Here is a 23,966-nt window from a genome sequence, read left to right on the forward strand (position 1 = left end):
AGGGGAGCAGACATAGTGACACATTATAAGGTCCATATTGCCTTCTCTAACAACAAGGCAGAACCAGACGTTTCTTCTACACCTTTATACACTCCGATTACATTTTCTTCCTCGTGTTTAACGCATAAGCAGGGTAAAAATACCAAATACTCTCGACATGCAGGCATACCAGTCTGTCCCTACCAGATGGGTTTCTGTCGACGGGTCTAAGATTGCTTATCGACGGATTGGAAAACCAGGGGCCGTGCCTCTTCTTTTCATTACCCACTTTCGCGGCACTATGGACGTCCTAGACCCCCTGCTGATTAATAGCATTGCTCGAAACAGAGAGGTGATTCTGTTCGATAACACCGGCGTGGGTCACAGTGAGGGGACTGTTCCGGACTCTCTACCAGCGATGGCTCTCACTACTGTGGGGTTTCTTACTGCCATCGGTGTCGATAAGGCAGACATCATTGGCTTCTCTATGGGCGGCCTCATCGCACAATACATTGCTGTGGACCATCCGCACTTTGTCAATAAGCTTGTTCTGGCTGGGACACAGTCGGGATATGGTGACGGCGTGGCTTATGCGCCGCCAGAGGTGCTAGAGAGCCTAAGCGTTCCCGGCCAACCCCTCGAGGAGGATATAGTACCTCTTTTTTTTACGCCGACCGAGACCAGCCGCGCACTTGGCCATCAATGGTTTGAGAGAATTATGGAGCGGCATGTTACTGGAGAAGAGGCAAAGGGATTCCTTGAAGGCCCTGGCGTCACTGCACAGCATACCGCGATATGGAAATTCGCCTCAGATCCAGAAATATTCGAAAGACTAGGAACAATCAAGATGCCGGTCTTGGTGACGAATGGGCAGAATGATATTATGGCACCGACAGTCAACAGCTATATACTACAGCGGAAGCTGCCTAATGCTGAGTTACATATTTATGCTGACTCCGGCCACGGGCATCTCTTCCAGATGCCTGAAACTTATGCGAAGCAATTGGAGCTATTCTTGGGGCGTTAAATACCGAATGGCGAGTGTTGCAAGGACAACGCGAGGGTCAGGCCGGTAACGCTCCGCCGGGACATGACTATGGGATATGCATCTCTAGCCAGTTTGTCTATCGTCAGCAAGCACCACTCACATACTCCCCAAACGAACAGACTTCATTCCTTCCTCCATAAGTGTCCGTTTTAGTCGCTATTAGGATATGTAGGTAGCTCCGAAGAAAAAGTTGAAGTTCGAACTTGAGATCCAAAGAAGACAAGAAAGTATGCGCCTATTTAGAGAACACCCCGGTGTCAAGAATAGCACCCAGGAAATTGAAGTGTTGGAGTCCTAGTATAGCATAAAGGTAATATGAAGAACATCATGGTACAGGGCGACTGGGGCTCAGCAAGCATACTAGGCGACAGGGTCAAAGAATGATGTCTCACGGGTAAGATGCTCAGACGAGTAGTGCTAAATCAGTGTAAATGAAAGAGTAGAAGCAGCAAATCCAGCATCATTGAAAGTCAATCTCCCCGTCGACAGTGGGAGAATGGAATCGTAGCAGAGCACAGAATGAAACACCGTTGTCAAAAATGACATAACAGATTGGAGAGGCTTTGTAATCATACGTACATCTGTACATGTCATTAGATAATTACCTGCTTAAAAAAGAAATGAAAATATTGTAGCCCTATGAGTGAACTGCTTTCCGGGGGGTTTCCTGGGCCCTACGTTGGTGACTCGGTGGTGATTAGCTCAGCCCGGTCCGAAACTGGAACGAGTAATGCGAGATTTCGGCCCGGACCTGGACGGACATTGACACAACGCCGGTCCATACTCCATAGTAACTAGTGCCCTACATGAGAAGAGGAGGAAGAATGTGAAAACTAGGTATATAAGGGTTTAAAGAATCCATGTCAAGATGTCCTGTATCGATCATCTACAACTCTATCTCAAACTACTTGGCTTTCACTAGCAAGTACAAACAATGACTGAATATCGTTTGCTCCTTGCTGGTGCTACAGGCTATATGTGAGTGCCCAACCTACCACTCTTCAGCATTATGGTCAGCCGGTCGATATGCTTGCCTATAATCGTATTTATACCCACTTAGAAATGTCTTACTAATACAACTATTTTGATCCCAGTGGAGGGTCGATTCTTACTGGCCTTCTTCAGTCGAAGAATGACGCTCTGTGCAAAGTCAAGATATCGGCTCTGGTCAGGGGCGAGGACAAAGCCGTGGTGCTCAACCAACTGGGTGTGCAGCCTATTGTGGTCTCAGATTACGGCGATTTTGAGACAATCCGGAAGGCAGCCCGGGAACATGATGGTGAGTCCTTATTTGTCCACGCGTGTCTCCAAATAGACTCTATCTCTTTTCCTCTTTTGTTGTGAGAAGTAAATGCTCATTCAGATTTCTACGGCCAGTTGTTATCAACGCTGGGTTTGGACTCCATCCTGGTGTTGGAAAAGCACTAGTGGAAGGCTTGGGAGAGAGAAAGAAGGAAACCGGCAAGGATGCATACATTATCCATGTAAGTTTTCAATATTGCTGTTTGTGGCATGCCGTGGGCTAAGTGTGCTTCGTGGACATAGACGTCCGGTGTGTCTAACATCGCGGACTTGCCTCTCAGCGGTAGATTCATTGAGACGCGTGTTTTCAGTGATAAAGATGATATCTACACATATGAGGAAGGGCGAGAGTCACAGATACCATACCCACAGCGTACAACTGAGCTGACTATTATCAACACTGCGGATATGCTCAATGTGAAAGCATACATCATATTCAATCCTATTATTTATGGGATTGGACTGGGGCACTTTAACAAGTTCTCCTTTCAGATTCCATTTCTTATTAGGAAGTCTCTTGCGCACAAGCAAGCCATCATGGTTGGTAAGGGAGATGGAATCTGGGGCCATGTCCATATCGAAGATTTGGTGGACCTATATCTCCTTATCCTGGAGAAGATAGTCCTTTCAAAGGCGGAGGGCATCCCAGTCAACAGAAAAGGGATCTACTGCTCTGAGGCAGGTGAGAACACATTCCTTGATATCTCAAGGGAGATTGGAAAGGCTGGTAAGGCTCTGGGAGTATTTAAGGCAGATGAGGTGATGAGTATGTCGTTGCCAGAAGCAACCAAGGCCATCGGATTTGATGAGGCGGTGGTGGAGTTGGCTTTTGCATCCAAGTGAGCACCCATATTATAATCCTTCCCTTCGTTTTTTGCGATTCTATCTTGGCAATACATGCTAACATATATATACAGTGCCCGCACCAAGTCAGACCGTGCTCGTGAACTGTTTGACTGGAAGCCAAAGAAGACGTTCGAGGATTTCAAAAAGAGTATTCATGATGAGTTCAAGGCGCTGTATCAGGGTAGATGAGACTCTACGTGGGCTGCTGACGGAAACGTTTCACATTTAGAGTTCTGAGTAGGTAAATACGAGGTCCCTGGGTTGGTTCTGGTGATGCAAATGTCAAGATGATTGCTCGATTACTCTATGTCCGAAGTTCGTAGCCAATCTTTTGATTATTGTTTATCAACACTCTCGCTATGCCTCTTGAACGTAAAGAGCAACCCGGAAAAAGAAGGGTACGCGCAGATATAGAAACTCGCGAACTCTACCTGTGAAGCCAAAGGTCAATTTAAAGAACCCACTGGCTCAATGGGTTGAGACTATTTGTACTTTTCACTATTTCCATGCTCGTATTCTTCAATGAAAGTGCATGGTGACCAGTTTAATTTTCCGCCCAATGGTCCAAAGATTACGTGCTCCTTTTCAGACGCAGTCGAAAGAGTTGTGTGCGTGTCTGCCTTCCTGGACCACAAACCATCCCATAATAACCTCGCTCACTGCCTCACAGTCTTTTGGCTGATATGCCTTGTAACAGAGAGATCAAAGATACTATATAGACACAGCTGTCCTACAGGAAAAAAGAGTTTGCATGAGTCAAAATTCATATCCAACCTGCGGAAAGGGCTTCCTGCTTGTTGCAGGTATAAGAATAAGTCATTGTGGCCTCCTCTTGTGCTCGGAGGATCAGGTTTATAAAGATAGCGCATAGCTTACACTCCAGGCGCACCATATCTCTCAATTTCCTTCTGAACCTGGTCGACTTCGAGCGCCTGCAAGACCGCCGACTCGAATGAACAAGCTAAAAGGCCCTGGGAGTCATCTGAATTGGTGAGGAGATCATGCACCAAAGGGAGAAAGCGATCACCAAGACCTCGAATAAAGGCGAAGGTAAAGTACCATGCAGGGAGAGCTTCAGCTGCAGGCACAGATTTTGTTATGTCCTGACGTATACGTCGAATCTCATTAGCAAATTTCGCAATGTTGCCGTTGAAGTCATCCAGCTTCACGGTTTCAACCCTCGCGAGGAGCTGGAATAAATCCACCTTGCTTGGGGGCTTGAACATCTTTTCGAGTGCGAGCCATAACTCTCTCGCATCGTCAAAACCCTCGTTGTCCAATGTCAATCGTACATCTGCTTCCAAGGATCCTTCCAACCCTCCTAAAGCCAAATCATTCTTATTCGCCCAATGCAGCAAGTCCTCATAATAAATCTGCCGCTGCTCAGGAGCGCAGTCCACACTGGGTTCAGAGGGTTTCTTGCAGTGGCCTGTAATAAGGTACCAGACACCTTCCTTCCGTGCGGCGGCTCGAAAGGAACTCGCCCACTCGGCATAGTTTCCGCCACTGCTTAGCTTTGTTACGGTATTAAAGGAGAGACCATTGCCAAGCGTGCGACACTTATTGATTCTTCCCGTAGCTAAGAAGTCCTCTATTGCTCGCGCTTCTCTTGCTGCAGCGGCTGCTAGAGCGTCTGATGAGCTCGTGGTGTTCTGTAATAACGAAAAGGGTTCCCCCGAAAAGCCGAAATCCTGGTTATAGTCTGCGGCATTCTCTGGGTTTGGCGCATCTTGGAAAGCAGACGGCAGATCCCATTCAGGGTGATCTAAACCAAGGGGGTTGGCCGTAAACAAGCTCAAAATAGAAGGGGAAGACATAAGGGACCGTGACGAGGAACTGATCGGTTCCCGCTCGCCAGGTCCCTGGCTACGCGTCATCAACTCAGGCGGTTGCTGCTCTCTCTGCAAATTCTGCGGTGCTCGGCCTGCATTCACATCTGTCAGATTTCGCTCGACCGAAACGTGCTTCAGTTGCTCAGCAGAGTTGCAGGCATTCGCCATCCGCTGCCCATACCTGAATAATCGTGGGTCGGGCCGAGAGCATTCCGGACGTCCCATTTGGACCTTCTTTTCACGGCAGGGGCATAGGAGCACTCTGTAAGATGAAGAGCACATTTCTCACAGGGCATTAATCCATTACACTTAATTTTGCGTGCTCTGCAGGCCACACAAGCCCTATGTCGGCCTCCTTCTGCCATAGCGTAGGCATCACGCTGAACAATATTGGAATTGTCAGCAGACGTGAGCCATCGTCGTCCAGCCACGCGGGCCGGGCAGCGGAACAATGTTTCTTCTGATGCCGAAGGGCGGAGGCGGGTTACCTTAGGACACAGTATGGAGCAGAATAAACACGCAGGAATAAAGCGGCTTATGCTAATCCCTAAGCACTGCTGCCATCAGGGGTTATTGATCGGCCACTCGAACGTGCGATGACCTGGAATCTACCATCAAATATCATTGGCCTAAATATCCCTGGCCTATACAGAGTAGATGTAGGGAACAAGAATAAGGTAGCTACCCTGGAGGAAGAGGAAGTGGAACCGCACCGCACTTCATTTTGAAAGGACTTGGGATGAGAATCAAAAAAGGTTATACACAGTGGACTATAGGAGGAATATCAGATCCCTCTTTTCGCTCGTGTGCAAGAAGAAAGATATTAGCATATCTGAGAACTACTACTTTAAGCTAATTCCGCTTCGATAATCCCCTGCACCGCCAGTGGAGACCTCCAAATCTTGACCACTTTGTATCCCTCCGACTGTAGCAACTCCTCCCAATGCGCCTCCGTCCGCTCCGTCCCGGCCACCATGACCATCATGGTCAGTTCGTACGCGGTGGTATGCGGGTGCGCCAGCGCACGGGGCGCGATATGGTCGTGGATCAACAACGTGCTGTACCCCGGCGTCATGGCATCTCTCTGCATGGCGAGGATCTTGCGAGCCGGCCGCATGTAGATCTTCAGCCGCGCCTTCTCGGTCGTCACAAAGTCGGTCGCCAGATAGCGGGGCCCGTTTTCGTACTCCTTGGGCTTCGTGTCGAGGTACTCCTGGATCAGATCGAGCGAGCGGAGGATATTCGGCTGAGACTCGATATTGGGCAGTTGGAGCACGCCCCGGCGCACGGCTTCCCACCGCGTGATGCCCTCCGCAGCCGCAGTGAAACAAGGCGGGAAGTACATCTTGGCCATCACGGGGATGGCATCGGGCGCCGGTAGACGACGACGGATATCAAATGCCAGGATCATGGGCATCTGGTATCCTACTTGCGCCACTAGACGCTTCTGCTCGGCTGTCGAGCGATGCGTGTGCACGAACCACTGGCGCAGCGATCGATACCAAGTGTCGTCGAACCCAGGCGTGCTCTTTGCCAGCGCGTCGCGAACGGTTTCAAAGTTCTTGATGCCGAGCGGGTTGGCGTCGTCGGCCGGCCGCAGGGGACTGACATCGACGACGAACCGAACAGTTTGCGTGTTACTGGAGCTTTTCAGCTCGAAACTATATTCGAAGGGGTTGCCGTCCCAGCCGACGCCGCTTCGCAGGGAATCGGCTTCGGGACGGCCCCCGAGCATCGGGCAGATGGTGTCCCTGGGAATAGAAGGAATTGGTGCTGTGCATCCTCGGGATACTGCGCTTCCTGGAGCATGCGCGCAAGATCACGTCCACTGGTTAGCCACCAGTAGGGTTGGTGAGTCTCTGAGGCGGGCAACTCGGGCCTCAGAGACTCGAACATGGGGGAGTGAACAGCGACAGACATTTCGGGGATGGTATGACTTGATCGCTGGGATTGGTAACTGACACGATATATTGAGGCCAGGCCAGTATCATTATCGTAACTGTGCTGAGTGGGATGAGCCGTTATGCCTAGATGATAGGGAGTATTAGGGCATGCAGCATGCACTGAGTGAAACCCCGAGTGTGCATATTACCCAGGGCAGCCCTGTCTCTGCACGACTAATACAAACCCCCACAAGCATCGTAAGTTCTATCCAAAATGATGCCCTTCAACATAGCCTGCCCGGTAGAATGGGTTTGCAAGCACTTTGGCATCGGCTCCCTGTCAATAGCCACCTGGTCGGCTGGCTCGTGGCGGGGATTGTCGCCGTGATCGCTTTCCATCCCAGTCGGACCTGGTGGCGATTACGGCACATTCCTGGTCCCTTTCCAGCTTCAATCACAAATCTGTATCGCATGAGCTGGGTACGTACTACACGGGCCCATTTGATACTGCAGGATGTCCATAAGAAGTATGGAGAGGTGGTGCGTATCGGGCCGAATATGGTCTCGTTCAGTAATCCCGAAGCGATTCCGACAGTATACCCCATGCGGCCAGGCATACCAAATGTTCCTCTCATTCTTCATATATATAAAACCAATTGTCAGAAGTTAAGGCTAACGTTGGAGACTGGAATCAGGTCGACTTCTACGTGACTCTCCGTCCCTACACCCGAAGTGGCGGCGCACTGCACGCCGTCTTCAACACCACTGAGGAGCACATCCTTAAGCAGATCAAAACTCCCATTGCGCCCCTCTTCAGCATCTCCAGTACTACGACATTTGAGCCTCTCGTCGACGAAGTATTACAATGCATCCGCGCCAAGTTCGAAGAAAAATTCACCGAGACACAGCGGATCATCGACATGGGTCAATGGCTGCAGTTCTTCGCTTTCGACGTCATGGGCACAATGACCTTTTCCAAGCGATATGGGTTTCTAGATGAGGGCAAGGATGTTGGCGGGATGCTGAGCACGATCGTTGATTTCATGAGGACCTCTGCAGTGGTCAGAAGCAGGCACCGCATCCCTTTCTGCCGACACTAAACTGACGAAACGGAGGTAGATGACCCAATCCCCCTTTCTTGATATGCTCCTACGCAAGAACATCATCGCCGACATCTTCTGGCAAGCCGTACGACCCACTCCGTCCCTCTCGATCCTGTCCTTTGTTGCCCAGGCCATCAAAGAGATGAAGGAAAAGCTAGCGAGAGGAGACAACAACCCACCCAGCGGCCACACCGACTTCCTCACACGCTACATCCAGCTGCAAAAGGACAACCCAGACATCCTCGCCTGGGCTCCCACAGCCTGGACCTTCTCCAATGTCATCGCCGGCTCGGACTCAGTCGGCACGATTATGCGCACTCTACTCTTCCACCTGCTGGTCTACCCGCATACCCTCGAGAAACTCCACAAGGAGCTCGAAGATGCAAAGCTTTCCCGCCCGTTTCCCCGGTACAGCGAGGTGCGAGATCTGCCTTACCTCGACGTCTGTGTCCAGGAGGCGGCCCGCATCCACCGGCCGTTTGCACTGCCCTTTGAACGTGTCGTTCCCAAGGGCGGCCTGACCGTCCTCGGGCATTATCTCCCGGAGGGGACAGTCATCGGTGGGGGCCCATACGTCGTGAATCGGGACCGGAACACGTTCGGCGAGGATGCAGAGTTTTGGCGGCCGGAGCGGTGGCTCGAGGGGGATATCTCTCATAAGAGGAAGTTGGAAGGGAGCATTCTAACGGTTCGTTTGTCCCTTCTTTTTTTTTCCTTCGTTCGCAGTTTGGGGTTCCTGTCAGCCTACTAACTGTGCTGCAGTTTGGCGCCGGGCGACGAGTATGTCTTGGTCGACATGTAGGAATCCTGGAAATAAAGAAGCTGATCCCTCCCATTCCTGGTTTTGACTTACGAGGCAAGTGTCTCCTTTCTCCAAAATTTTCAAGGTAGTAAACTGACTGATCCAGATGCGAGTGGTCGACAAAGAGAAATTTGAGGTGGAGAATTCCTGGTTCTTCTTCCAGAGAGCCTTCTATGCTCAGATCCAGAAACGTCCCGAAGTGCAGTAGCGTTTCCCACTACAATCAGCAATAAGACATCGAATGAGATCATTATGGACTAATGCTCAGAGTCCTGGCCCAATTGTAAGAGGCCAAATGTACATCCAGGCATGTGCCATGAGTTGTTCAAAGCATGGTAGCCTTGGTCGAGGAACCTGTTAAGGGCCTAGAGAATGTTCTATACTTACATGCTGGTGTATATGGAAGCAAGGTTGCATATTGCGCGAATGAAATTCAAAGCAGCGGATTTTTAGTTAAGGTTTGGGGAACAATCAGAGTGTAGGGGCAGTGGCAGCGGTTTCTGGGAGCACTATAACTTTATTTTAATCTCTCCGTTTGCAGCCAAGTCTCGAACAGTCATGTAGCCTCTATGATCCTATAGTCTTGCTAAGTTCGCCTCCAGTTCTCTTAGATACGAGAACAAGCTCTGTGCTATTTGGCACACGACTCTTAAAGATCTACTTGGTATACAATTGAGTGCCTTCCACAGCTCATGACGTTGCGTCATCATGTGTACATACAGTCATCTGATAAACTTCTGCTCTATAAAACATGGTGAATTTTGTATCTGGTTGCTCCTCGAGTTCTACACTTTTTGCCCCTTAATCATCAAATCCTCATTTAAAAAAAGCTTTCGCGGCCCCTGTACTGAAATTTATATCTATATTCCACTAAGAGTGGGACGACAGGCCGAATAATGGAAACTGCGGCAGGCGCTGCTATTTCAACCGGCAAAGAGGCCCTGAATACCCTGAATAATTGGCTGGATGATAGGGCAATTGCAAAGTCCTGGTACGGGGAAAGTTATCGAAAATTCACCGGAGTTGCCCTTTGGCCACCCAGGAAACTTTTTCATCTCAATATCACGAATGTATTAACGATAAAAAAGGATGACTGGCAGAAAGTGATCGAACACTGCCTCTCAGACTGTTATACATGGCATCGTCATACCGGCGGAGGGGAGTGCTGTTGGCTAAGAATTTTTATCTCGCTACCTGAAGAACTGAGGGCTAGATGTTTACAGAAGCCTGAGAGTTCTCTTCAATCGTTGTCAATTGTTCAATCATTACCTGCCGCTCGCATTGACTTGTGGGGCTTGGTGGTTTTTGCTTTTGCTAATGGAGCTGAACAGAGCGTGAGGCAAGGTTCGACTGGGAGCTTCTGTGCAAAGTTGTCTGCAATAAACTTCGTCCTGACGATTTGGCAGTACGACATGGCTGGACCAATTTGCGCTCATCTTGAGCCCAGGGAGCAGGGTTCGAGAGATCGAAGTATGCTTACTTCATCTGAATGGAATAACTTGCTTTGGAGCGGTCATACGTTCAAAGAATGTGACCATATACTTGGTTGGCCACTCACTGGCGAGCTGCCAAGGGAGGCGCCTCCTGACTTGACCAAAGATGTGCTGGATGAAGAATTGGCTCAGATAGTCATGGACAACCAGTGGTTCCAAAGGCTCCAACAACAACTTCGCAAGTTAGTTTATGATTGTCATGACTGCTGGGAAAGGTTCGAAGAATCTATGTGGGAAGAACGAAGTAATCTCAAGAAGCACTCTGGAAGAATCCTACAAAATCTCTTGGCCTTTAAACTTATCTTGGTTGATGATGCTAAATCACCGAACGACATCATTGGAGAGGAAACGGCAGCAGACACGCTGCACTATGCCCAAAGGCAATTGGCATTGGTCGAAGCAGAGATCCTGAAGAGTCAACCACCTTTGCGCAACATGTTGCAAAATGAAATCTTGCCACTTCAAAAAAAGATTGTCGCCCTAATTCGGTTGATGACTCTGACAAAAAAAGTGATACCTCACTTAAGTACACGAGGCACCGGCATACATGTTTCTCTCGCATGATATTGCATGATATCAGCGAGATGGCTGCTGTCTTATGCCACTACTATTACGGCTGGATAAATCTGTCACCCAGTACTCTGTGTGTCCTTCATCATTTCAGTCCCTTCATCTTTTCGTTCCGAGTGCAGCCTCTATCATTCGTGTATTATAATCAAAGGCCCTGTTCTACACCAGGTGGTGGACCCTACAAAAGTTTGAGTTTGGGTTTGCGTTATAATGTTGCTATTTTGTACATGCTAAGCAAGGCTTCATAGCACCTCCTGCCAGGTTAAGAGTTCTACTCAGCTTTTTATATATATGATTTGATTAACCTGCTGGCTTCTGCCCATTCTGGCAGTACTAACTCAAACAGACGCATATTATGGTGAGTTTACATGAGTTATCCGTCTTGTATCGATGTCCAACTTGTCAAGGATGCGCAGCCAACTACTCAGAACGGTTCGACAAGGGAAAGCCTGGCGACTCAGTTTTGGCATGACAACCAGAAGCCAGGGCATGTTGCTATGCAATCATATTAATGCTACTTAGTGTTCTATACCCCAATGTCATCTTTTGATTTGAACTCATGCTTAGGAACTAGTTGTTTTACAAGATGCTTCTAATTCTAGGAACTAGTGGTAACGCGCACGGCATCCCCCATGTATCTTATGTTTGCGGATGTGATGATCGTTGTGTGCCTGATGACTGGGCACCTGGGCGCCGTCTCCGGTGGGATGCAAGGTCGGCTGGGTGTCTGCAGTAGCCATGTCGGGAGAAGAGGCGGAAGGAACCGAGGTCTTAGACATGGCTAATCCTGCAGTTGACTTTGCGCTAGAGGATGTTGCGGCAGGATTAGGACCAGTTGTACTCTGGGTGAGTACGATTGAGATTGTCATGCCAGAAGCCACAGTCAATGGAAAGTGGGAGTGCTTGTGCTTGCGCTCGCAGTAACTGATAGCTTTGAAGAACTTGGCGTTGGTACGTCCGACTCATTCAGGTGATATAACGGCGAACCCCAGCCGAGCCCATCATAATGCCCTGATTCCTCGCTCCAGGAACCTGCAGCGCCCGCCCTCTGGGCCCTTGTAATAGTTGAGAGACTTGTTGAGGAACAAGGCCATCCAGGGTGCATTCACTCCTTTGATCATCACATAATGGCTATAGAGCAGCTCCTAGGTAGGTCGCATCACACCACGAGACGCATTGCTAATTTCTGTATACCTAACAATGCCGTTGGTGTAAGGAACGAAGGGGATATCGTGTCCCAGATTATTACAGGCCCAGTACTCTATTCTATAGGATATTAGTTTGGGAAGCTGGAGGGATATGGGACTGTGCTGACCCTTTCAGAATGCAGCTATCATTACTAAAACCAAACAGATCCTCTCCCTGTCTCTAAGCCTGCTGTCCAATTGCAGAAAGTAACTGAATATCTAACGCTGAATAACCCTGGTCCTGACCGGACTCCTGGCCATATCTGAAGTGATCGTAACTACTTCGACCCTAGGCTGGGGATAGAAAGAAGATCAAGAGCAATATTAGTCAACAATATAATGCAGATGACACCGCCAAGTGGGCTCAAAACAGCAGCAATGACTGCACAAAACCAAGAAGATGCCACACAGCAAGGAGAGCTTCGTGCTGGCCAACCTTCCATTGAATGCCTGCAGAGTAACCGTTGCCCCAGACCCTCAAACTAATCATTTCTGTCTACCAGTTGACCAAGGTCTACCACCACTAGACATCCGCACAATCCATCATTACAGCCCTTATTTCAATCTCTTGCCGTCCGACATGCTGATGCTGCTCTGAACTGTTCATACTCCATAGATGATGATATATGTCTCGGGATGGTGCAGCTTAAACGACACGCTCAGTTTGCAACTAAGAGATATCCAAGTCCGAATCAAACCCATGCGAGAAAAGCAATCTAGCCCACTTGATGAGATTGGAAAAAATGGCATCTTCACATCTCTTGACCTTGACATCAAAAATGATCGGTGCCAGATCCTGGCAAGGGATACTCCATTACCACAATTAATAGTAAGACTCATATTGCGCACAAGTCTCTCTCGTAGCAGAAAGCCTCAGATGGACTGGTATAGTACACATATCAGATCCCCGCAAGAAGCTAGCAGTAACAGCGAAGTCTGTCGATTCACCGAAGTATACTTGTACGATATCTCAGGACAGATCATCAATCATAATCAACATGAAACATCAGGATTAAACAGAATCATCTCTTGCAGCCACAGCCACCTCGATTCGCTGAGAATTCGACTTGACTTTCTTCACATCCTCATCCTCATCCTCATCGTCCTCGCCTTGCTCATCACCCCGATCCTCGGGTAGGATAACCTTATCACCAAAAGACGCGGCAATCTCCTCGAGAGTCTTCTGCTTCGTCTCACTAGCAGTATATCAGTACACATCAACCAAGCAGGATCACCAGTAAAGGATCCATCAACTTACGGGAAATAGAAATAGGCCACCACAAAAAAGAACGCCGTACACGCCACGAAGACATAGTAGTAGTTCTCGTGGATGTTCGCAAACGCACTGGGCCCTGCTTCGGTGACTGCACATTCGGATATCTTAGCATTTTTGCGCTTTACCCAGCGGGGAGAGTAGACGGAACAGACCAGCTACATTGACGATGAAATGCGACGCGGCCGCTAGCCCCATTACTTTGCTTCGCAGCGCGATGGGGAGGACCTCGGCGCCATAGAGCCAGGTTGTGCTGTTTAGCATGCCGTCTGGTATTCCTTAGTACGGTTCTTTTCCTTCATCCCCACTGAAAACTGATCGGGGTTTAGGTAGAGAGGAAGGACGTACAATAAGTCACGACGAACAGGTAGATACCCAGTATGGCGAAGCCCTTTCCGACGCGGTTGTTTGTGTTTTGGAATTCGCGCTGCATGACTGCGGCGTAGATCTCGACGAGGATTATGCCGCCTAGGCCGGTGAGGATCATCCTGTGACGCAGATGTGGATTAGTTTGGGTTATGGAGAGACTAGGATAGCAGAGGTCGTTACTTTCGGCGTCCCCATTGGTCAGTGAGGTATTTGGTTGTGAGGCAGTTCGTGAAGAAGGCGATTGTGCCGTAGACAGCAGCGAGGGCCAGAATGGTGTGCGAGTCGATACCGAGGGATTTGTAGAGGATTGCTTTGTCGTGGTTAGTTCCGGTTTAACAAGCCAGGTCAGGCAGGGTGTCTCACTTTGGTAGTACTGGGTGTATGTCGATGTTAGTCGAATCTCGGACGGTGGATAAACTGGTGGACATGTTATGACAGACATACCTGGATAACGTTCACTCCAGTCAGACTAGTCATCGTCTGCACGGCAATTGAGCTACATCCATCAGCTGGAGCGTCTTCATTTGACCAGTAGAACTTACACCAGCACACGGTGCCGGAACAGCCGAAAGATCTCCCGGTAGGAAGTGATCTCCCGCTCCTTCTCGTAGTTGATCTGCGCAAGCATGAGCTCAAACTCCCGATGCACATCATCCGAGTGCAGATCCCTGCGGATCCGCACGAACTCGCTGCGCGCCTGCTCGATCTTGCCGTTGCGGATCAGATGCCGCGGCGAGTTGGGCATAAAGGTGACCAGTCCAACGAACATGATCACGCCCCAGGGGATCTGGATGCCCAGCGGTAGTCGCCATTGCACGGGTCCATAGGGCGCAAAGCTACAGGCGAAGCCGACCCAGTTCGATGCCATGGTTCCGAAGGAGATTCCGCAACCTGAGATACCTCCTATGAGGCCTCGATGGCGCGGGTCCGAGATTTCGCTGAGGTAGATGGGTACAGTAGCTACCATTCCTCTGCAACTGGGTGAGTCGAGGAAAACCTATGCAGAGTCAGGGGAAGGGCTTCTTACCCAACAGCATATCCGGCAAGGGCACGACCGGCCAGGAACATCCCAATGTTGACTGACGCCGTTTGGATAGTCGTTCCGATCGTCACAACCACACACATCAGGGCCATGAACCGGAGTCGACCCAGTCTATCGCCGATCACGGTCTGTGTGAGGGCGCCGACTGCCTCACCCGCGATATAAACAGCGACGACCTGACCATGTCAGATCGAATCCTGAATATTGGGGAGAATGTAGCATACCGCTCCGGTGAGGCCGGCCGACGGGTGGCCCATATAGTTGATCCAGCTTCCATGAGCAATAGCTGACAGAATTATGGAATTAGCCCCTTGCAAGATATCGAAGCGAGTAGCGCAACCCCTGCTTACTTGTTGTAGCAATTCCTGTATCAAAGCCCTGCTCTGTGATTAGCACAGTTAACATGTCATATTCATCAGAAACATACAAAAAGAAATGTCCCAATGGCCGCAAAAAGCGCAATACTCAAAGTATACCACTCCGTCATCTTGCACAATCCGACCTTACAAAGTCCGCAAGGATGTTCCGAGGTGCAAGATGCAGGACGAGACTCTGTCGGACAGGCCCAGATCCCCAGCTTCCACCGCCATTTATATGTCAACCTGCATCAATATCAAAATAGGCAATAGATTGGCGGGCGTATACTGTCCGACAGCAAGCCGAGGGCGTGTAACAATCAGTCCCACTCGGAGGATGGCCGAGAAGCAGGCCCCATGGGGTCACTCAATCTGGGGTAGATAATACCGAGCTTCGTGCGTCTAGCTTCAGAATCCCTTTATTCAGCAAAGTTCAGCCAGAATGGACAACGTGGGGATATCCGAGTCATTCGTGGGGGTCCAGTTGATCGGTGGTTACTCCGCATCGCGTAGACCAATGGATGTGGTGCAACGGCTGGGCTAGCGATGAAAGACGTCACTCGCAAAGCAAATGAATCAAGCGCTTGAAGTTTAGCTAGAGCTATTGCCCCTAGTATCTGTCAAATATAGTGATGAGCAAAGATCACAGCGTAAGGGAGCAGCAGAGTTGTGTTGAGGGTGGGGTGGGGATGATGACAGGTATTACTTGATAGCAGAGAAGATGGACTTCTTGTCTTCTTTTGGATAACTTCACGATACCAATGTCCGGGCTTGAATACGAGCAAACAGTGAGAGTTGGCGTTGATATTGTCGGACAAAGTCCGTCGGTGATCAAGGTGCGTTTGTAGTTGAGGTGGCTGAGAACATACTCGTTCATTTTCTTAGTAGTACGTCCGTCTACTCCATGGCAAAAGAACGCTGCATTTTGGATGATACCAGAAGATGCGTAGAACGAAGATAATACTCAAGGACGTAAGTAGCGTTCGGGTGGTGTAGCTACGCTCCCTGCAGCCAAGCAGGTAGATTCGATGGAAACTGACATGATTTCCTTCTTCAATTCTGTGGTCCTGAGACGACTATTCAGGTATGAGTCACATAGAGGCCGTATGCTCGTTCTGCCTGATAATGTTCTTGTCAGAGGTCCTCAAGAGGTCGCCGCGTCGGGATTTGACAAAGACCAGTGTATCATTGGGAGAGCGCATTGCCGAGTAGCTTGCAAAGGTTGAGAGGCTAACGCGACGGTCTACATGGAACACAAGAGAATTTCGTGAAGAGACTCATAATCTAGGAGTCATATTGTCATTTTGTGAATATGAATTCCTATTTCATTTTTTCCATTGCCAATGTCATATGCCCTCCGCCGGAGTAGTAGACCGGTCTGCAATGCACGAAACCCAGAGCCGAACAAGCAAATCGCAAATTTAGAAAACAAGAGCAGCACCCTTGGTCTTCTTGTCACCACTAAACAGCAAAAAGCGCGCGTTAGTATGTATGGACCAGATGTCGCCACAGTCGCAGACTCAACGTACCCCAACTCGAAGTGCTTGCAACGCTTCAGAGCGAGCTGCTTCTTGGTCTTGCAGGCAGTGCACTCAAGACGCAGGACGATCTTCTTGGTGGTCTTGGCCTTCTTGTGGAAGACGGGCTTGGTCTGACCACCGTAACCGCTCTGCTTCCGGTCGTAACGACGCTTACCCTGGGCGAACAGGGAGGCCTAATAGATCCATCATCAGTGTCTGTGCCAACTCGTCTACCATGGCGAGTGGGTTGTATTCACCTTGCCAGCCTTGTACTGGGTGACCTTGTGCTGGGTGTGCTTGTGGCACTCCTTGGACTTGCAGTACGTCCGGCGGGTTTTGGGAACGTTGACCTGGAGCGCAAGAACTATCAGCAACTGTCCGCTACAATCCAACAACTTCTTGGTGCTGCGTGTTTCCATGTCCCGGTCATCGGAGAATCCCATCAAACTCGGCACCGGTTATCATGGGAAGAGATTCAGATTCCTGGCGGAGACTAGGTCACAAGTTCGTCTGGCGAGAATATTCGTCGTTATTTTTCGTATTTGATGCGCTGGATCTTTCGTTGGCCGGGCGTTCGTTGCGTCTTCATCGCTTCAAGGAATATCCCATATATTTTCTCTGAACTATGACGCATGAAAATAGTTCAATATCCAATATCCGAGCGAAATTTATCGTGGTTTGCGATCGATAGCATTTTCATCGTTTTTCCGTTGTCCGCAACTTCTTCGTCTCGACCCCGAACAAACATCTCTTTTCATCGCCAAGTACCGAGTTTTCGACAGGACTCCTCCGAAGCTCCAGGATGGAAACAGCAGGTGAGCAAAAAAACGCAAATAGGTCTTACCATTTTGACAGAGTTGCCGGATCGCGAGGTTGTTGGTCGTTGATAGTCTCTTGTCGGAGAGGAGCAAGTCGGACTGTACGTGGGTTGTGGGATTTCGTTCGCTTAGGGCCCTATTTCGGGTGGGAACTAACCGCATCGGGTATGCCCGCCAAGGCCGGCGGCTGCCCCAGGCATCATCTCCGTCATGACCAACAGGATCTTCCTATCAACGGTGGATTCTTTGATTAAGCTGAGCAGCTCTGTTTTCTAGACGTCTTATCTTCTAATTCCGAACACAAGGCTCATGCGCAAATGCTTTCCCGACAAGCACTTTCTCTCCTTCTCCGTACCAACATGGACCCTTGCAGAGTTCTAATCCCGTTTCTTCTCCCACGATCCACTCTGCTTCAGAAGATACGGTCTGATTCTCTCCAGGCCAGTACTTTGCTTGAATTTTCTGGTTGATCTGTTTGATCTTGTCTACCAAGGCCGCAACGCGCTCACAATCGAACACCGGCTCTCCATCCGCGCCCAATTTCTCAAGCTGAAATCCATCACGTGTGATGAACCTCGCAATCGTGATATGCGCCGAGGGTACTAGGTATCTAGGTCTCAGTTGTACTCCCGTAGCTGCGACCCCAGCATATAAATCTCGTCGCAGGTGGTGATACGTATATTTATCATCGTCCGCAGAGCGACTCCATCCTGATTGCTCTCCAGCTGCAGGAACAAAACTAAGGGCCATGGCCGCAGCGTCAAAGCTGACAATAGGCTTGACCAGCCGTGCACGGTGATTGAAGGTATAGTTGGCCAAATCCGGGATCACGCCACTCTTCTCTAAATGAGACACAAGAGTGTCGACCTCCACAGAAGACCGGGAACTGGCTATCTCAAGGACCGTCGTATGTAGGAAGTCTGGTGGTGTAAGCCATATGTCTATCAACGGTCAGTCCTAGCCTTAAAAAAATAGAAGTCGGTTGATAGCTCACTTGGCACAACACTCTGAATTTCTTTCTGAATCTCAGCAATTAAGTCCTTTATATGCTGTGGTGGTCGTGCGTAGAAGTTGAGATTGTTTCTGTGATCAATGAAAGGTGTCTGGCTCTCATGGCTGGGTATAGTCCTTTGCACATGTAGCTTCTTCAGGATTTCGTCAACCTGCCATCCTGCGAAGTCCGGGCTGAGGAGATGAGCCTTGGACTTGGCGTTCCTTGTATACCGGTGCGCTTCATATTGAGCTTGAATCTTAGCCTATTTGAGTCAACAACTACCTATCGTTCCAGATGAGGCTGTGGACATTTACCGGATCACCTTGACACGCGGAGATCAATTCGTCAAAGGGGTTTTGGCTTGGGTCTTGTGCCATATTGGAGAAAGTATCTTGGTAACGTTGGTGTCAACGGTTGTGATTCAACTAGACCTAAGTGTTGGTTCCTGCCATCCAAAAATAGCAAAATATATATCTGCTAGTGCATGCACAGCATCAAGTTCGCAATCGGCAGTCATACGGAGTAGAGGCCAGACAACTCCAACCCTGCCCGAGTAACTTACACGATAATACATGGAGAACATCATACCTTGATATAAATCCCATGTCAAAAGACTGTTCTTGGAACAGACTACTCATCTACCAAGAGATGCCCTGTTAGGCTACCTCTACATCAAAAGTCACTGCCCCACCGATAACCCCGCTACGGCGAGCCTTCCGTCACCATCATCTCCGATCAACCACCGTCATCTCACTCTTGCTCGCCTCAATACAATTATCTTCGTTTTAGCGCGTTAGCAGCTACTTCTTGCTTTTATCTTCAAGACTTTTAGCCGCAGTTCACCGACTAAACCTCAAAATGTTGATCAAGTCAGTAAATCACTGCAAGCGACGGGCTGATCAATCGCGTCTGGCACTGGAGACCTGGCCTGAGCTAACGATGATTTACTATAGAGTCCGTACCCTTACCGGCAAGGAAATCGAACTGGACATCGAGTCTGATTACAAGGTACATACTTAGTTGTTGCATATCTCGCTTCCCTTTTGCTGTGGTCCCTGCCACCACCGTGTGACCCCGTGTTGTCCAACAGCATCGTTTGCGCCGTGAACGGAACAAAAGAAGACCTGCAAACAACACACCGGAGGATCTTGCGAAAGCATATACTGAGAGTTGTACCAGGTGTCCCGGATAAAGGAGCGCGTCGAAGAGAAGGAGGGTATTCCCCCCGTTCAACAACGACTGATTTTCGGCGGAAAGCAAATGTATGTCGTGTTACTATGTATGGTGCTGGTGCAATATGCAATACGCTGACGATGTACGCACCTGAAGGGCCGATGACAAGACCGCTGCGGAGTATAACCTAGAAGGTGGCGCGACGCTGCATCTTGTCCTTGCTCTGCGCGGTGGCTGCGACGCTTAATGGATCCTTCAACACGGTTGACGCCATAAAGATGAGTTACGCGATTAGATTATGAGCTGGAGCTGTCGGACACGTTCGAAAGCGGGGAGAGCTCCAGGACGGCATACGAAGTTTCGCTCATACTATACCCGAGTCGTGTTGAGCAGGAGGAAGCGACTGAGAATTAGCTGTGACGAACGAAGTGGAAGAGCAGCTGACCATCGACTGTCACGCACAGCTMCTGCACACCAGGCGCTGTATGATGTCTTCAATTTAAGCCTAGACGTCTTTCTACTGACTTTGTGAACGCATTAATGACAACAACATTGAAGAATGTACACATCAAGAGAAGAGTGACAATCCCTCGTTCACTCGCTCTGAAAAATGGATTAACTCTAAGCTTTATACTTGATTGAATCATGCATCATCACGCTGTAGGAAAGTGTCCACGCTGTACCGCATTTGCACCAACCCTGTCGCTCCCGTCCAAACTCCGTACATATATAATGGTAATCCCGCGATGACCCTAAGAACAATTCCTTGATGGAAATAACGAATCCGAAGCTCTGTATAGTCCATAACAAAATCATCCCTGAACCATGAGCACACGGCTGGTCGTCAATTGGCCTTTTTCTTCCTTGGCTGGATGAACAGACTCGGTGCCGGTCTCTTCCGCATGACTGCGCGCGGCGGTTGAGCGGGAGGAACTCCTGAGTTGTCAGAGTCGGGAATCGCCTCCAGCGGAGCCGATTTGGCGCTCTCAGCAGTGGCCGTCTCATTCGCATCCTGTATTCGGCCCGCCGGAGGAGAATCGGACGATTCTCGAGTCGAGGATGAGGAGGGAGGATCCCGCAAGCTTTTGCTTCCGGCAGCTGCTGATGCTCGGTATGGCACCGGAGCCGGACCTGGCGAGTTTTCAGAAGACTTCGGGGTTGATGAGCCCGTCTGCTTCCCCGAAGTCAACGCTCGGAGCCTCGCTTCTCTTTCGCGCAATGACGCGCTAACAACGAAATTGCCAGGCCCTCCGGAGGACCGAGTGCTCTGAAGCTTCGACCGACCGGGTGCTACTAAACTTGGAGGGCCGTTGCGCCGAGGAACAACCGGATCGGGTGGTCGCCGGTGCTCCTCAATCAGAGAGAGAGGAGCCTGTTTAACCTGACTGGCTCTGTTGTTTAGTTGCTTGGTTGGTACTGCCAGGACAGGGTTTCTCTTCGGCAGGTTAAAGATGTTGCTCTTCTTCTTCTCCGGCCGAGGAAGCTGTGGTCGCTCATACGACCAGACAGGTGCGCCCAGGGGATCAGACGAACCTAGCCCGCCTCTTGAAGAAGCGAATCTTGGCGTAAGACCTCCCATCTTCCTGTCGAACGAAGCATACCGTTGCTTCGCTGTTGGCCTTTCTCGAGGCAGCGGAATAATCCGTCGGTCAGTGACGAACTTGGCGCTATGTTTGGCACGCTCAGAGTTGATGCCATCGAGAGCCATCTTGAGCTTCTCTGCGTCCTCCTCCACTGCTTTTTGGACACGTTGCTGGAGATCGCAGTATATATCGTACCAGCAATCGGGCTGTTCGGGCAAATCGTACTCGTCCCATCTTGGTATATCCCTTTTAATGAAATCAAGCCACAGTTCGGCATCGTCTTCCATGATATGCGGCGAAAGCAATTCTAGAGATCTCTAACGTTGCGCAAGCGGCTGAGCGTCAGCAAATCGACCCAACAGTATGTAAACAGGAGCTACCACTCACGAGTTTCTCGGGGCTCTCGATTTTGAGAAGGAACGGACGAGCAAGCGAATAGGGGACATTGCCAATATCGTTCAAATCTAGAAATACTGTTAGACAATGTTCCAGTACCAGAACAGTTGCACTTAAAACTAAAGCTGACATTTGACGTTCCTAATGGCAATCGAGGTGCAAAGCTGTAAAAGCGATGGCGGCGGCATTATCCTGGATGTGATGGAAGGGTAGATAAGAACAAAGATGATGGCATGAAGAAGGTAGAGAAGGTAGAGAAGGTTGAAGATCCGGAAATATCGGACGAGGTAAAGATAAAAGGACGCCAAAGTATATATACCAACCGCCAACTGTCAATCATCCCCATAGTATTTATGTACTCGGACTGAATATGAGATGAGGATGTGCAACTGTCGATGACAATGGCCGAAGGGGGATGATGTCTGTCACATGATCTTATTGGTCCGATGTTGATTCACCAAGGATAATGAAGACATCCAAAGGATCTGCTTAAAATCATCAATTGGCTATTATTTATTGAGAGCTACCAGTAGTTTGTCTACTGGACAGTAACAGGTTGATGAACATTGAGCAACGGTCCTTCCAATGACTTGGAATTCTTAATGTGATGATAGAGCTGTGTATATATTTCTGGGACTGCCGCATGACTGGCTAATGCCCAATGTCACAAGATACTTTGAAGCAAAGTGGAAAAGAGTTGCCTACTCAAGATGAATCCATATCTATTTAAAGGCTGCGAATGCACGACGCTATAAGAAAGGACAAAAATGTTGAGAACAAAGCAACGGCAACCATGTGTGACCTTCTACGAAGCAACTCCCAAACAGCCCCAAACTCACCAAGTTTCGTCTGCTCATCACTGACTTTGCTGACCAGAAGGCATCTGAGCCAACCAAGTCGGTGGTGAAATGCCAGTCTGTTCATGGATTGTGCTGAAAAGAGGCGGAAGACTCTGAATAATGTCCCTGATCGGGCCTATCGTGTCATTGGAGCTCGACCCATTCCAGGAGGCTATGGCATCTGAACGCCTGCATGTGGGTAACAGAGCAGCCTCATCTGAATATGCTTATTGGCTAAGATACAGTCTGTAGGTTCCAGCACCTTGAGGCAGACTGAGCCTCCTCAAGAGTGTTTATAGTATGCCCATCTGTTATGTCAAGCAGTTATGTTAGGTTAAGGGCATGACACGAGTCCAAAGGCGTCAATGCTACCAGACGCAATTGCATTTTGATAATGCAGGAACATGGCTTTGCATGCATGAAGCATCACCTGGCTCTCACTGCAGGCAGCTAACAATGTCGAAAAGATGATATCGCTCCCTCGTAGATATTCACACAAGCATCCCACGTGATTCCTTAAAACAAACACTGCAAACTAGCTCTTTTGATAGCATCATAGCGATGGAGGGGCATGGGAAGACGACGATTACCTGGAATTACCTTCTACAGCTTAACAAAGTCCTGTCATTAGTTACTCCTTGAGCTGCGGGAGATCTATCTTCGTCACGCACAGAGAATTAAGCAGAAGGTATGTCGAACTCGTTCGTGATATTTGAATTCACCCCTCTGCGGAATTTCGAGCCATATATTTTAAGACCCCCGACTGCGGACGCACCATTGCATCTTGGACTGGCAAAGGGTCACAGCCTGCCAATGATTATACGCCAGTAGCCTACGGATCCATTCGCTGTAGCTATTGCACATGTTGAGCTCCCGGAAGCAATTGGATTTTGAATATGTTACTTGCATGACATCATCTAAAATATCTCTGCCCGCCTATTTCAATGGAAACTTTGGTTAGATGCTAGATTACTGACAAGCTGTAGTCCAAATCGTCAATATGGCACCACGCTCTCAACTAGAAATTGCTACATCCTCTGTTGAACGTCTGGTGAAGGAAGAGGCGTCCTACCACCGCGAGCTTCAGCAACAGACGGAAAGAATCCAAAAACTGGAGTCTCAACAGGCTGGCGATGACGAGAACCGAGAATACATGCTGAAGCAGGAGGTGGGTCATACTTAAGTAAAGAAATCTCCTCGATCCTGACAGTCATGCAGCGCCTTGCACTTGAAGAAACCAAGAAGGTTTTGCCCAGTTTGAAGCAGAAGATCGACGAGGCGGTAGCGAAGCTCGAGAGCCTTCTGGTGAGTTGTGATGTGATTGCGGCAGTCTGACTATTACTGACATTCGACAGGCCGAGGAGGGAAAGAAAGGCCTTGAGAGCAATGTAGAGCAGATCACTGCTGGCAAGGAGGCCATCGCAAAGGCCAAGACGGCCAAAAGGGAAATCGCCTAGATGCGATGAGTACGTATTCTCGCAATGCAGTGTTTTTGGAGACTGCGCTGCCTCCATCAGGCAGGACTAAACTGACCAGTCGAGAGACAAATATGGTGTAT

General features: G+C 49.3%; 10 protein-coding genes across 10 annotated transcripts; 4 read left to right on the plus strand and 6 right to left on the minus strand.

Moving 5' to 3' along the window:
* Window positions 1-157: 157 nt before the first annotated feature.
* Asppvi_007420 (alpha/beta fold hydrolase) lies at window positions 158-1,006 on the plus strand (the record flags this gene model as incomplete). The annotated part of the gene is made up of 1 exon (XM_043303307.1): window positions 158-1,006. One exon carries the CDS (start codon window positions 158-160, stop codon window positions 1,004-1,006), a length of 849 nt encoding a protein of 282 aa, XP_043159242.1.
* Window positions 1,007-1,961: 955 nt separating this feature from the next.
* Asppvi_007421 (uncharacterized protein) lies at window positions 1,962-3,364 on the plus strand (the record flags this gene model as incomplete). The annotated part of the gene is made up of 5 exons (XM_043303308.1): window positions 1,962-2,005; window positions 2,122-2,306; window positions 2,405-2,511; window positions 2,573-3,168; window positions 3,247-3,364. The coding sequence occupies 5 exons, from the start codon at window positions 1,962-1,964 to the stop codon at window positions 3,362-3,364; spliced, it is 1,050 nt and encodes a 349-aa protein (XP_043159243.1).
* A 683-nt stretch (window positions 3,365-4,047) lies between these two features.
* On the minus strand, window positions 4,048-5,232 carry Asppvi_007422 (uncharacterized protein; the record flags this gene model as incomplete). The annotated part of the gene is made up of 1 exon (XM_043303309.1): window positions 4,048-5,232. The coding sequence occupies one exon, from the start codon at window positions 5,230-5,232 to the stop codon at window positions 4,048-4,050; it is 1,185 nt and encodes a 394-aa protein (XP_043159244.1).
* Window positions 5,233-5,854: 622 nt separating this feature from the next.
* Asppvi_007423 (uncharacterized protein) lies at window positions 5,855-6,742 on the minus strand (the record flags this gene model as incomplete). Its single annotated transcript, XM_043303310.1, has 1 exon — window positions 5,855-6,742. The coding sequence occupies one exon, from the start codon at window positions 6,740-6,742 to the stop codon at window positions 5,855-5,857; it is 888 nt and encodes a 295-aa protein (XP_043159245.1).
* A 454-nt stretch (window positions 6,743-7,196) lies between these two features.
* Asppvi_007424 (uncharacterized protein) lies at window positions 7,197-9,003 on the plus strand (the record flags this gene model as incomplete). The annotated part of the gene is made up of 5 exons (XM_043303311.1): window positions 7,197-7,370; window positions 7,586-7,951; window positions 8,010-8,681; window positions 8,756-8,773; window positions 8,902-9,003. 5 exons carry the CDS (start codon window positions 7,197-7,199, stop codon window positions 9,001-9,003), a joined length of 1,332 nt encoding a protein of 443 aa, XP_043159246.1.
* Window positions 9,004-13,057: 4,054 nt separating this feature from the next.
* Window positions 13,058-15,216, minus strand: hxt8 (putative MFS monosaccharide transporter (Hxt8); the record flags this gene model as incomplete). Its single annotated transcript, XM_043303312.1, has 12 exons — window positions 13,058-13,241; window positions 13,304-13,409; window positions 13,474-13,587; window positions 13,667-13,806; window positions 13,868-13,997; window positions 14,051-14,060; window positions 14,132-14,183; window positions 14,230-14,658; window positions 14,715-14,905; window positions 14,954-15,015; window positions 15,080-15,107; window positions 15,157-15,216. The coding sequence occupies 12 exons, from the start codon at window positions 15,214-15,216 to the stop codon at window positions 13,058-13,060; spliced, it is 1,506 nt and encodes a 501-aa protein (XP_043159247.1).
* Window positions 15,217-16,506: 1,290 nt separating this feature from the next.
* On the minus strand, window positions 16,507-17,048 carry Asppvi_007426 (60S ribosomal protein eL42; the record flags this gene model as incomplete). The annotated part of the gene is made up of 3 exons (XM_043303313.1): window positions 16,507-16,546; window positions 16,615-16,799; window positions 16,863-17,048. The coding sequence occupies 3 exons, from the start codon at window positions 17,046-17,048 to the stop codon at window positions 16,507-16,509; spliced, it is 411 nt and encodes a 136-aa protein (XP_043159248.1).
* A 663-nt stretch (window positions 17,049-17,711) lies between these two features.
* Asppvi_007427 (uncharacterized protein) lies at window positions 17,712-18,794 on the minus strand (the record flags this gene model as incomplete). The annotated part of the gene is made up of 3 exons (XM_043303314.1): window positions 17,712-18,364; window positions 18,418-18,679; window positions 18,732-18,794. The coding sequence occupies 3 exons, from the start codon at window positions 18,792-18,794 to the stop codon at window positions 17,712-17,714; spliced, it is 978 nt and encodes a 325-aa protein (XP_043159249.1).
* Window positions 18,795-20,434: 1,640 nt separating this feature from the next.
* Asppvi_007428 (uncharacterized protein) lies at window positions 20,435-21,757 on the minus strand (the record flags this gene model as incomplete). Its single annotated transcript, XM_043303315.1, has 3 exons — window positions 20,435-21,490; window positions 21,561-21,637; window positions 21,700-21,757. The coding sequence occupies 3 exons, from the start codon at window positions 21,755-21,757 to the stop codon at window positions 20,435-20,437; spliced, it is 1,191 nt and encodes a 396-aa protein (XP_043159250.1).
* A 1,651-nt stretch (window positions 21,758-23,408) lies between these two features.
* Window positions 23,409-23,865, plus strand: Asppvi_007429 (putative tubulin-specific chaperone Rbl2; the record flags this gene model as incomplete). Its single annotated transcript, XM_043303316.1, has 3 exons — window positions 23,409-23,576; window positions 23,627-23,713; window positions 23,764-23,865. 3 exons carry the CDS (start codon window positions 23,409-23,411, stop codon window positions 23,863-23,865), a joined length of 357 nt encoding a protein of 118 aa, XP_043159251.1.
* Between the last annotated feature and the right edge of the window lie 101 nt (window positions 23,866-23,966).

The sequence above is a fragment of the Aspergillus pseudoviridinutans genome (genome assembly GCF_018340605.1).
Source record: "Aspergillus pseudoviridinutans IFM 55266 DNA, scaffold_5, whole genome shotgun sequence".
Classification (NCBI taxonomy): domain Eukaryota; kingdom Fungi; phylum Ascomycota; class Eurotiomycetes; order Eurotiales; family Aspergillaceae; genus Aspergillus; species Aspergillus pseudoviridinutans.